The 12,967-nt window shown below is 41.5% G+C and overlaps 1 protein-coding gene across 1 annotated transcript in view; it reads left to right on the top strand.

Annotated features, from left to right (window-relative positions):
- The window catches only part of SLFN5 (schlafen family member 5), a 17,850-nt gene that overhangs the window by 3,198 nt on the left and 1,685 nt on the right, over positions 1-12,967 (top strand). Inside the window, 3 exon segments of the mRNA XM_015570817.1 lie at positions 5,377-6,428; positions 7,642-7,767; positions 12,624-12,967. The exon segment at positions 12,624-12,967 is cut by the window's right edge and continues 3 nt beyond it. Coding sequence (XP_015426303.1) covers positions 5,417-6,428; positions 7,642-7,767; positions 12,624-12,967 — 1,482 coding nt within the window. The 5' untranslated portion in view covers positions 5,377-5,416.

Below are 12,967 nucleotides of genomic sequence, written 5' to 3'. Positions count from 1 at the left end.
TCCCCTGCCCAGGCCTAACGCCTCTGGCCGAGTCATTAGCCCTGGGCAGGGGACCCCCAGCTCCCCGCCACCATCAACGATCACTGGCTGGCTCTGCCCAGGGCAAGGCCTAATGCCTCTGGCCAAGGCATAGGCCTGGGCCGGGCACCCCCAGCTCCCCGCCACCATCAACGATCACTGGCTGGCTCTGCCCAGGGCAAGGCCTAATGCCTCTGGCCAAGGTGTTAGGCCTGGACAGGGCACCCCCAGCTCCCCGCTGCCGCCATCAACGATCGCTGGCTGGCTCCGCTCCGGCCCAGGCCTAATGCCCAGGCCTAACGCCTCTGGCCGAGTCATTAGCCCTGGGCAGGGGACCCCCAGCTCCCCGCCACCATCAACGATCACTGGCTGGCTCTGCCCAGGGCAAGGCCTAATGCCTCTGGCCAAGGCATAGGCCTGGGCCGGGCACCCCCAGCTCCCCGCCACCATCAACGATCCATGGCTGGCTCTGCCCAGGGCAAGGCCTAATGCCTCTGGCCAAGGTGTTAGGCCTGGACAGGGCACCCCCAGCTCCCCGCTGCCGCCATCAACGATCGCTGGCTGGCTCCGCTCCGGCCCAGGCCTAATGCCTCAGTCCATGGCTTGGCGCCTATGTATGCAAATCAACTGCCATCTTTCTTGGAAGTTAATTTGCATATTGCCCTGATTAGCCAATGGGAAGCGTAGCGGAGGTATGGTTAATTACCCTTTTTGTCTATTATTAGATAGGATAGATACTTTTAACTTCTTTTTTCTTTTTTTTCCCTTTTCTTTTTTCTTCTTGCATGTCATTTTTGCGCAGGGGCCATGCTAATCTTCTCAGTATCGTTCCAATTTTAGTATATGTGCTGCCGAAGCGAGCACTTAACTTATTTTTTCATAATCATTCATCTGTGTAGTTTTTTAAAAATTATTATTTTTATTTATTTATTTATTTTAAAAAATATATTTTATTGATTTTCTACAGAGAGGAAGGGAAAAGGACAGAGAGCCAGAAACATCGACAAGAGAGGAATATCGATCAGCCGCCTCCTACACACCCCCAATCAGGGACGTGCCCGCAACCAAGGTACATGCCCCTGAGTGGAACCGAACCTGGGACCCTTCAGTCCACAGGTCGACGCTCTATCCACTGAGCCAAACAGGTCAGGGCCATCTGTGTAGTTTTTAATAGCATTATGGGGGTATTTTTGACAGGTGGTAAACTGCACGTACCTAAAATGTACAATTTGATAAATTTTGATGTAGTTGTGGAAGGTGGCGAGTACCAGAGTTTACCTACGCTGCTATCTTGGGTGTTGTGAACATGCATGCACAGGTCTTTGTATGGACATATGTTTTCATTTCTTTTGGGTAAATACTTAAAAGTAGAATATCTGGGTCATATGGTAAGTGTATGCAACTACCGAACTCTTTTCCAAAATGGTTGTACTGTATGTGCCTACCAGGACTGTATGGAAGTTCCCTTTCATCCACATCCTCACCAACACCTGGTTGGTTCATCATTTTAGTCATTCTAATAGGTGTACAATGTTATCTCATTGTAGTTTTATTTAATTGTTTTTGTTTTTTTGTTTTTTTGAGAGAGGAAGGAGAGGGACAGAGAGCTAGGAACATTGATGAGAGAGACACATTGTTGATCAGCTGCCTTCTGCCCCCCACTGGGGATTGAGACCACAACCAGGGCATATATCCTAACTGGGAATTGAACTATGACCTCTTGGCTCCTGGGTCAACGCTCAAACAGAGCCACACCGGCTGGGCCTCATTTGGCATTTCCCTAATGACTAGTGAGGCTGAACATCACTTTATGTACTTATTTTTGTTCTCTATATACATTCTTTGGGGAAGCATCTGTTCAAATCTCTTATCCATTTTTAAGTTGGTTATTCTTATATTACTGCCTTTCAAGAGTTCTATATAGAAATTAGAAAGCTACAACTTCTTTATCATATACATCATGTGCAAATATTTCTTCCAGTCAGGGGCTTGTATTTTCATTTCCTTAACAGTGTCTTTCAGTAAGGAGACTTTCTCAAAGTCCAATATATTAAGTTTTTTATTGTGCATTTCATGTCACCTCTAAGAAATGTTTGCTGAACCCAAGGTAAACATATTTTCTCCTGTTTTCCTCCTAAGTTTTGAGGTTGAGCGACTGAATATACAAAGGGGCACTGGCCAGATAAGTAAACACAGAACTCTGACCCACAACCTCTGTAACATATTAGCTGGAAGCCAAACCACAACCCCCGTGGCAACTGGCTCAAAGTGGCCAGGACTTAGTCAGTAACTGCCCGCTTCCCTAATTTTTGCCGCCCACTACCGATTTAGAACCAACCAAAGAAAGAAATAGGCTTCCAAACCAGTCACATAAGATGCCCTGCGTCTACTAAGTCCACATTCAGCTTCCCTAGAACAACAACCTCAAAACAGAGCACTTGGAAGGAAGCGTGGAACAGAATTTGGAATCTCGGAGGGAAGGCAGGGGAGGGAGGGGGGGTGGAGGCAATCAACCAAGGACTTTGTATGCATATATGCGTGGCCCATGGACACAGACAATGGGCGGGAGCGGGGGCAGGGGTGGGCTGCAGGGGGTCAATGGGGGAAAAATTCTTCAACAATAAAGAGTTATTTTAAAACACACACACACAAGCCAACAAGCAAAAACAGAGCATTGCTGAGCCTTCCCTTTTTTAACTATACCGTAAAGCTTTCCCATTCCTCTGCCACCGCGAGTGATGGTGGCTCTTTTCCTAAACACAGTGAGCAATGAATTAATAGACTCTGCATGGTCTCCTTTGGGCAGTCTTCATTTATTTCCACAGGGTTTTAGGTTTTACATTTTGGTCTAAGACATCTTTGAGTACTTTTGTAAGTGGTGTAAAATAGGAATTGAAGTTCATTTCATTTGTAGATGGATATTCAATTGCTCTAGTCCTACTTGTTGAAACAATTATATTTTCCCCACTTTGTACCTTTTTTGTTTATATATTTGATGCCTAATTTCAGTCCATGGATGTATTTTTCATCTTTATATCAATTCTATAATATCTTGGCTACTGTAATTGTATAAAAAGGCTTAAAATCAGTTAATGTCAGTACTCTAATTTTAAAAGAGATATGTTTAAAAAGTATATATTTATTCTATATGTATAAATTACATATGATTACATATAATTTATATGTAAATTATATACTGAATGTATTTAGTGTAATATATATATATATATATAAATTTACCCATAAATATATAATTTATTCATGTAGTTATCATATCCAATGTTCTCCACTGCTTTGTGCATATGCATTTTCCAGCTGGTACCATGTTCCTCCTGCCTAAAGACTTTCTTTAATGTTTTTTGGATTGCAGTTCTGCTAAGGAATTATTTCACCTTCATTTTTGGATTAAATTTTAAAAATTCAGGTGAAATTTGTGTAACATAAAATTAACCATTTAAAGTGAACAAGTCAGCAGCACTTAGTACATTCACCATGGTATGCAACCACCACTCCTGTCAAGCTTCAAAACATTTTCATCACTCCCAAATAAAATCCCATGAAGCAATTACTCCCTATTCCTCATTTCCCCTAGCCTCTGGCAACCATCAATCTTCTTTCTGATTCAATGATTTTATCGATTTTGAGTATTTCTCATCATAGTGTATATATGTGACTGTCTTAGTCAGTTTGGGTTACTGTAGTAAAAGTATCATAAACTGAGTGGCTTAAACAACACACATTTATTTATCACAGCTGCGGAGGCTGGGAAGTCTAAGATCAAGGTGCCAGCAGATCCTGTGTCTGGTGAGGGCTCTCTTCCTGGTGTGCAGATGGCTGCCTTCTCCTTGTATCCTCCTATGGTGAAGAGAGCAGAGAGAGAAATAAGCTCTCTGGTGTCTCTTCTTTATAAGGTTACTACTCCCATCACAAGGCTCCACTCTCATGACCTAATTACTCCCTACAAGCCCCACATCCTAATACCATCCCAGTGGAGGTTAGGGTTTCAACATATGAGTTCAATGGGACATAAACATACAGTCCATAAAGTGACCTTTTGTGTCTGGCTCGTTCACTTGGTATAGTGTTCATCCATGTTGAAGCAAGCATCAATACTTTATTCCCTTTTGTGGCTGACTAATATGCTATTGTGTGAATAGAGCCCAGTTTGTTTATCCACGCATCTGTTGATAGACATTTGAGTTGTTTCCACCTTTTGGCTATTATGAACAGTGCTGCTATGCACATTCATGACTTATTTGAGTTTCAAGGATTCATTTGATTGCCCGTTTTCAATTCTGTGTAGTATATACTTAGGAGTGGAATTGCTGGATCATATGTAATTCTGTGTTTAGCTTTTTGAACAACTTTCAAACTATATTCCACAATGGCTGCAATGTTTTGTATTCCTACCAGCAATGTATGTGGATTCCAATTTCTGTACATCAAGCATGTCAAACTCGCAGCCAGCATGTGGCCCGTCGGCTGCGAGTTTGACATATTTATTCTACATCCTCACCAACACCTGTTTTTGTTTTTTTACTACTACTATTATTATTACTAGTGACCAGGTGCATGAAATTCATGCAGGGGGTGGAGGGTGTAAAAAGAGGACTAGGCTTGGAGGCCTGATCCCCCCGAACTGCCTCTGCCTTGGCACCCACCACCATGGCTTTGTCCAGAAGGAAGTCCAGAAGGTTGCCTGGAAGTTGACCTGGTCTAATTAGCAAATTACCCTTTTATTAGTATAGATTACTACTATCCAAGTAGATGTGAAGTCATGCCTCATTATTCTTTTTAAAAAATATGTTTTTATTGATTTTAGAGAGAGAGAGGAAGGAAGAGGGAGAGAGAGATAGAAACATTGATGATGAGAGAGAAACATTAACATCAATCAGCTGCCTGCACACTCCCTACTGGGAATTGAGCCCACAGCCTAGACATGTGCTCTGACTGGGAATCAAACTGGTGACCAAGTACCAAGAATAACAATAAATATCGAAGACATATTTTGGCCATGAAATCTTTCCAGTTGCATTGCAGCTCTTATCTATGTGTATTTTTACAATGCTTCCAGCTTTCTGCAGGTGCCTTGAGAGATGTTGTCATTTAGAGAACTTGGCAGAAACAGTTACTAAAATCATAGCATAAAAATAGTTGCTTGATCAATTCTGTGGTGGCTATGGGCTCCCTGCAGACTTAGTTCCTCAACCTGTTGTATACCCTTCATGTATGAATCTGGCCTCAGGCTCAGTGGAAATAAATTACGTAATCCACTTTAGAAGAGCGCCCTTAAACTGTCAATTCCCTACTGCCCCTATTTGTATCCTGTTCTAATGGTTCTATCTTCCTGTTTTTTAGGAGAACATTTCAGGGTAAGAATAGGAAAAGTGCTGAGAAGATGAATCTCAAGACTGATTTGGAAACGAACTTTGCTGAGTGTGTTTTAAATGCAGGAAAAGTCATCCTTGGGGAGAAGCAAAGGAATGAAATGGACCCTCAACTGCAGAAAGAACAGAATCAAAGCATCCTGCACGCAATATGTGCTCTGCTGAATTCTGGTGGAGGAGTGATCAAGATTGAGATTGCGAATGAAGATTACGATTATAGGAGCCATGGAGTAGGATTGAAATTGCGTTCAATGTTCAATGGCTATTTAGATGAGATACAACAGGAAGACCAAAACCTCTTTTTTATTTTTGTGAAATCGTGGAATGCAAAGGCCTCTGGGGTACGGCTTGCTACTTTGTCCTCCAATTTGTACCAGAGACATAAAACGTCTACTAAGGAGATGACGCCTGAGGAAGCACTGTCATTCCTCAAAGGGAAGACTCGGCCTCTTAGGAATACTCATGCTTCCAATTTAAGCCCACAGAATATTCAGGATTGTGTACAAAGCGAAGATGACATAAAGGCCTCCGCCGCTGCTTTATTTGCTAGAGGGGACCTCCAGTACTTGGAAGAGCTCAGTTTTACTCAGTCCACTCATGTTGAATTTAAAATGTTCTCAGAAGAGGAACGCTTTGAGAAGAATCTCTCCAGATGTGTGTCTGCATTTGCAAACACCGAAGGAGGGTACATATTTTGGGGGGTGGATGAAAAGACCCGAAAAGTTATTGGATGTGAAAAAGAGAAAACAGATCAAACCACCTTCAAGAACTCCATTGGTACCTGTATTAGGAAGCTACCTGTCCATCATTTCTGTACCCAGAGGTGTGAGATAAAATATGCCATTAAATTCCTTAAAGTAAAAAATCACCCGGCCCTCCATAGATATGTCTGTGCAGTCAAGGTGGAGCCATTCTGCTGTGCAGTGTTTGCCAAAGAGCCTAGCGCCTGGCAGGTGAAGGACAACCGGATGGTCCGGCTGGCCACAAAGGAATGGGCAACTCGGATGATAGAAGCCGACCCAGGTCAGGGAGCAGAATCCACAATAACTGTAATGTTGGGTGGGGAGTTGGAGGGAGGTGAGGGAGGTATTGCTTTGAAATTGTGGGAAAGAGAGGTACTCTCTGAGTTGCAGATATCTGATTTATTAATTCCTATAGATGCAGTTGGTGGGCACTGCCCTTCTTTCCCTCTGCCCATCTTAAATATCCTGTGTCCACAGATGCCCTGGGCTAGTTGACCCACTAGAGCAGTGGTTCTCAACCTTCTGGCCCTTTAAATAAAGTTCCTCATGTTGTGACCCAACCAGAAAATTATTTTCGTTGCTACTTCATAACTGTAATGTTGCTACTGTTATGAATCGTCATGTAAATATCTGATATGCAGGATGGTCTTAGGTGACTCCTGTGAAAGGGTCATTCGACTGCCAAAAGGTTCACGACCCACAGGTTGAGAACCGCTGCAATAGAGGGTGGTCCAGGGGACTGTTCGACCTAGTCATTTCTATCTTCACTTCCTTTCTTATGTTCACATTCAAATTTCTTCTTATCCTTTCTGATCGTAAACTCACATTTGATTATTCAGGAAATTCCTTTTCACGTGTCCTCTTTAATTTATTGCCACTTCCTTCCCGTTATGGATGGTTTCCTGGATTAAATGTTCTGCCTTTCTTATTGCCCCACTTCTATTTTTGAGCTAAAAGATGACCAAACTGCCCTGGCCCCTGTGGTTCAGTTAGTTGGAACATTGTCTTGTACACTGAAAGGTTGCAAGTTCGAATCCCCATCAGGGCACATACCCAGGTTGTGGGTTTGATTCCCTTGTGGGAGGCAACGATCAATGTTTCACTCTCACATCCATGTTTCTCTCCTTCTGCCTCTCTCTCTCCCTCCCTCCTTTCTTCCCTCCCTCTCTCCCTCCCTCCCTCCCTCTCCTCTCTCACCAATAAAAAGCATGTCCTTGGGTGAGGATTAAAGACAATTAAAAGATGACCAAGACATGGCTGTCCTTCTCCTTTTCTACTTTTCCTTTTTGAGAGCCAATATGTGATATTCACCAGTCCCCTTGCCACCCCAAGATATCAGTAGGTTTTTCTGAGCTGACTTCGGATGTAAATCAAGTATCTGTGGGCCAGGACTTTGAGTTCTAAGACTAAGTGAAAGGCTCTGCAACACAGCGCACCTCTAAGTTGGAGTTCAGCCTTTTTGCATATTAAACCCTTGGTCCTTGTTTCCTAAGATCTTTCCAGACTTTCTGACATGGTCCTTCAGCTGAGTGTGTCAGCTGCCACACCCCAAAGCAGCAGTGTGTGCACTCATAGGAATTTGGAATGTCTGGAAGAACTGCAAAAACGCCACTTTCCAGGTAATTCAGTCTCAGTGTTGCTTTGGAACAGGTTGGTTGTGCATCCATATGGAAAAAAAATAGAATTGGACTCTCGTTTTATGCTATAGAAAAAAATCAATTCCAGAAGATTTAGGGAAATAAATGTCAGAAACAAACCTTTCAAACTCTTATTAGAAAATGTACATGAATAATTTAGTGTTGTTCAGATAAGAATTTCTTAAACCAGACACAAAAGAATTAAACTTAAACAGAAAGACTGATAAATTTTGCTATATTAAAATTAAGAACTTTTGCTCCTCAAAAGAGTGAAAAGATTTAACTACAATCTTGAAAGACATTTACAATCCATGTAGCTGACAAAGAATTGGTATCAAGAATATAGAAAGAACTTACATAATTTTTCAAAAGAACAAATAAGCCAATAGAAAAATGGGAAATAGTTATAAAGATGAATTTCTCAGAAAAGAAGACACATATGCCCAATACAGTTATGAAGAGATGCTCAACACATAGCAGGTATTGGAGAAGTTGTAGGTAATCAGGATCTTTTTTACATTGCTGCTTGGAATTTAAATTGGCTGAATTCCTTCGGAAAGCAAATTTGATATTACCTTGTATAATTGGTTATTTGCATACTCTATCATTCAGCAATTCTTTCTAGTTTCTAAAGAAAAATGTGTGCATACACATCAGTAAATAGATATAATTGGAGATTTACCAATATCTCATAGTGTTCATAAGTTCACTGTTTGCAATAGCACCAAATAGGAAACAACCAAATTATCTATTGTCACAATATGTATAAATATACTGTACTGTATTCACATAATGGAATATTATTATTCAGTAGCAAAATGAATACACTACAACTGTATGCAAGCACAGGGCTAAATCTGAGTAATGTACATGTACATCTTGTCATGAGTTAACTCACAGATTTACCCAGTTCTTTTACTGATTATACTAGAGGCCCAGTGAACAAAAATTCATGCACTGGAAGGGGGGAGGGGGTATCCCTCAGCCCAGCCTGTGCCCTCTCACAGTCTAGGACCCCTTGAGGGAGTCCACCTGCTGGCTTAGGCCCACTCCCTGGGGGATTGGGCCTAAGTTGGCAGTCAGACATCCCTCTGGCAGCGTGGGAGCCCTCAGGGGATGTCCGACTAATGGCTAAGAACCACTCCCCATGGGGAGCAGGCCTAAGCTGTTAATTGGACATCCTTAGCACTGCCTTGGAGGCGGGAGAGGCTCCCACCGCCACCGCCGCTGCACTGGCCAGCCATGAGCTGGCTTATGGCTGAGCGGAGCCCCCCCTGTTGAAGTGCACTGACCACCAGGGGCAACTCCTGCACTGAGCATCTGCCCCCTGGTGGTCAGTGTGCATCATAGTGACCGGTTGTTCACGGTCGTTCTGCAGTTAGTGTCAACAATTTGCATATTACCTTTATTAGCCTATCTAATAAAAGGGTAATATGCAAATTAAGCATCACTCAGACACAATGATGGTGGCACCCATAGCCACAAGATGACGGCACTCGGTCCTCTCAGCCCAGCTGTGTCCTCCAGTCCTGGGGGCGGCTGCTGGGAGCAGGGCCTGCTTGGCCATCACTGCGGTGACCAGGAGTGGCCAAGCGGGCCCTGCAGACAGCAGAGAACCATGGGGAGTGGGCCTAAGCCATCAGGACACCACCCAGATTGGAGAGGGTGCAGGTCGGGCTGAGGGACCCCCCCCGCTCCCCTCCCCATACGAATTTCATGCACTGGGCCTTTAGTTTATATATATATAAGGTAATATGCAAAGTGTCCCCGCAGGAGTTTGGGAGACCGGGAGTTCTATCGCTCGCTATGACATGCACTGACCACCATGAGGTGGCATGGAACGAAGGAAGGCCCCGATTAGCCCTGATCACCGGCCAGGACTAGGGACCCTACCCGTGCACAAATTTCGTGCACCGGGCCTCTAGTATAAGATAATATCTTATAGTATTCCTCAACACTGATGTTATTAAGTTTTAGCTATTTTTATTGTGAAATATACTATATATACAGAAAATACATAGAACAGTCTTATTACTTAATAAATAATTATACAGTGAAACCTATGTAACCACCACCAAGGTCAAAAAACAGAACTTTGAAAACACTCCTGCTATCACTTCTTTAAACTTACAAGCTTAGGTGAACATTGCCAAATTGTAATTCAAAACATACCTGTGTTGGTGGTATAGTGGTGAGCATAGCTGCCTTCCAAAACATACCAGAATACACTTTCCCCAAATGATATTATCATGGCATTTCTCTTCTAGAAGAAGCTTAGTGTCATTTTGTTCCACAAAAATAAAAGGATAAAATGATATTATTTTGATAGCAATTACATAAAATTGATAAATTAATTTAGGAAGAACTATCATTTTTACAACAGTACATTTTCTCTTAGTTGAACATGGAATGTTTGGCCATTTATTCAAGCTTTCTTTGACCATATTTCATCAAATTTAAGAAAATAATATTGCATTATTATTTTATTTATCACTAAAAATAAAATCTTGTCCATTAAACTATAGGATATATTTTTATTTAAGAGATATTAAGCCCTGTCCAGGTAGCTCCATTGGTTAGAGCTACCTGGTACGCCATGGTTGTGGATTCAATCCCTGGTCCACCCACATACAAGAATCAACCAATGAATGAATAAATAAGTGGAACAACAAGTCTCTCTCTCTCTCTCTCTCTCTCTCTCAAATCAATAAAAAATTTCTTTGAGAATAAAATATATTAAAGTACATTTATAATTAGTGAAATATGGGATATCTCTTAATAGTTTCAAAGTTTTATCCATATTGTTACCATATATGTTAGATTTTATTCCTAGAATGAGATCTTTATATGAAAATAATTTCTGATTGTGAATTGCTGGCATGTAGGAAAGCTCATAGTTTTAAATTATGCCATTTCCAAACATTTTACATAATACTTTCATTAATGAAAAAGCAAAAGTAATTTTGAACTAACTTTTTTTATATTTATGTACACTATTTCTTTTACTTATTTCAGTTCATTGGCCAATAATTCCTGAATAATGTTAAATGGAAGTAGTAGTAGGAAGTCCCTTTAGTTTAGTTCGCTTTTATAGAAAATAACGCTAGTCCAGACAAACTTTACTGGTGTGTCCAATTGCTCGCTAGACGGCTTGATATTTAACAGGTTTCCCACGCTGAGCATTTCCAAAATCAATCTCCCCTCTGACAATCTTCTATTTCCTCTCTATACGCCGCATATTATTCTGTATTAAGTATTCTTTTCAGATTATCTCTATCAATTGGAGAATTCATCCTCCACCCAGCCAAGCACAGAAATCTGGATTCTTCCTTGTCTCCTCCCCTTATGCAGAATTAAAAAATCAAATTGTGTGTGTGTGTGTGTGTGTGTGTGTGTGTGTCTGAGAAGAGGATTCATAGTTTTGATTAGATTCCAAATTTGGACTCCTGACCACAAAAGGTTTTATATGCATATAGGCAAAGCCAAACTTTTAAAAAAAAACACACACACACACTTTAACCCTTTGTAATACTTTAAGCAATAAAAATAAAAAAATAAAAAAACACTTTAAAGAATTAATTTTTTAAAATTACAAATGTGAAATGGACCTTTCTTTGTAAACAGATTAAGGGTTTTTAAATATGTATAATTTGTGTGTCCACCACAGTCAAGGTACAGAACAATTCAATCACCAAAAAGTGGCTCCTGCCCTGGACAGTGTGCTCAGTGGTTAGAATGTTGGGCTCATGCACTGAAGGGTCATGGTTTTGATTTCCAATCAAGGGCAAGTACCTGGGTTGCAGGTGCGAACCCGGACCTGAATGGAGCACGTGCAAAAGGCAACCAATTGATGTGTCTCTCTCACATCGATGTTTTCTCTCTCTTCCTCTCCCTCCCTCCCTTCCACTCTTTCTAAAAAAATCAATGGAAAGAAATCTCCTCAGGTAAGGATTAACAATAACAACAAAAAGCCTCCTTCATGTTGTCCATTTGTAGTCAAAATCTCCAACCCCTAACTCCTAGCAGCCATTGATCTGTTCTCCATTTCTATAGTTTTGCCTTTCACAGAGTGCCATGTAGGTGAAGTTCACATAGGATATAACATTTGCCAGGCCCCCCCCCCCAGCTTTGTGGAGTTATAACTGATAACAGGACGTATAAGGTGTGTAGCATAATGATTTCATACACCTATGTATTGTGAAATGATTACCACAATAAGATTAATTAACCACTTGTGTGTGTGTGTGTGTGTGTGTGTGTGTGTGTGTTGGAAATATCTAAGATCTCTCTTAGCAACTTTCAAGTATATAATAATACAGTATTGTTAACTATCGTCAGCACTGCCAGGTATGAAAATGCACTATAATGCCTTCCTCCCATCTCCACTTTTTTGCTTTTCACTCTAGACGTCAGCAACACGATCTCCTTGGAGTTGGCGGAATGAGCCTTGGTGTTTCTGGCCTCCATGTACCCCTTTGCCCATCTCTCTATTCTCCCTTCCTTCAACTGGCTGACTGTCAGTCATCCTGTAAGAAGCGGCTCAGAGGTCATCTTCTTCAGAAAGATTTCATCTTCTCTTCTAAGCTGCACCCCTCCTTGGTGTTCACATAATGCGTTCCCATTAATTTACTACTTTGGGTGACAATTATTGTTTGTCTCTGTTTATGCCCATCGTTTGTCAGTTCCGCTGGACTGGAATTCTTTTATCTTGTGTTACTAATGCAAACCTAGTACTAACACATGGTAGACCCAAGTGTGGATTGAATCTGTTACATAGAATGATGATGACTAGCTTGTCTGCAAATTCTCTAATTTATTCCAATTCTTTCCCTGTCTAGTATCATCAGACAGCGTGCTGTATGTTCCACAAAAACTCTACAAGGAACTCTTCTCGGAAAATGGAGGACTCAGAAGCTTAATAAATAAGGAAATGCGCCGTGTCTCTCAAGGAATATTGATATTTTCTCGAAGCTGGGCTGTGGATGTGGGTTTGCAAGAGAAGCAGGAAGTCATCTGTGATGTTCTTCTACTTTCCCAGAAAAAAATCCCAGTCCTCTACACCATCTTCAGAAAGGACGATGGCTGTTGGAAGGACTATATTATGAGAGTCGCCCGTACCTTAAAGCAGAAGTTGGTGAACACAGGTGGCTACACTGGAAAATTGTGCATCATCCAAGGCCTT

Source organism: Myotis davidii, unplaced genomic scaffold (assembly GCF_000327345.1).
Source record: "Myotis davidii unplaced genomic scaffold, ASM32734v1 scaffold327, whole genome shotgun sequence".
Classification (NCBI taxonomy): Eukaryota; Metazoa; Chordata; class Mammalia; order Chiroptera; family Vespertilionidae; genus Myotis; species Myotis davidii.
Note: the sequence above shows the minus strand (reverse complement) of the source record. Positions and strands in the feature narration are given on the sequence as shown.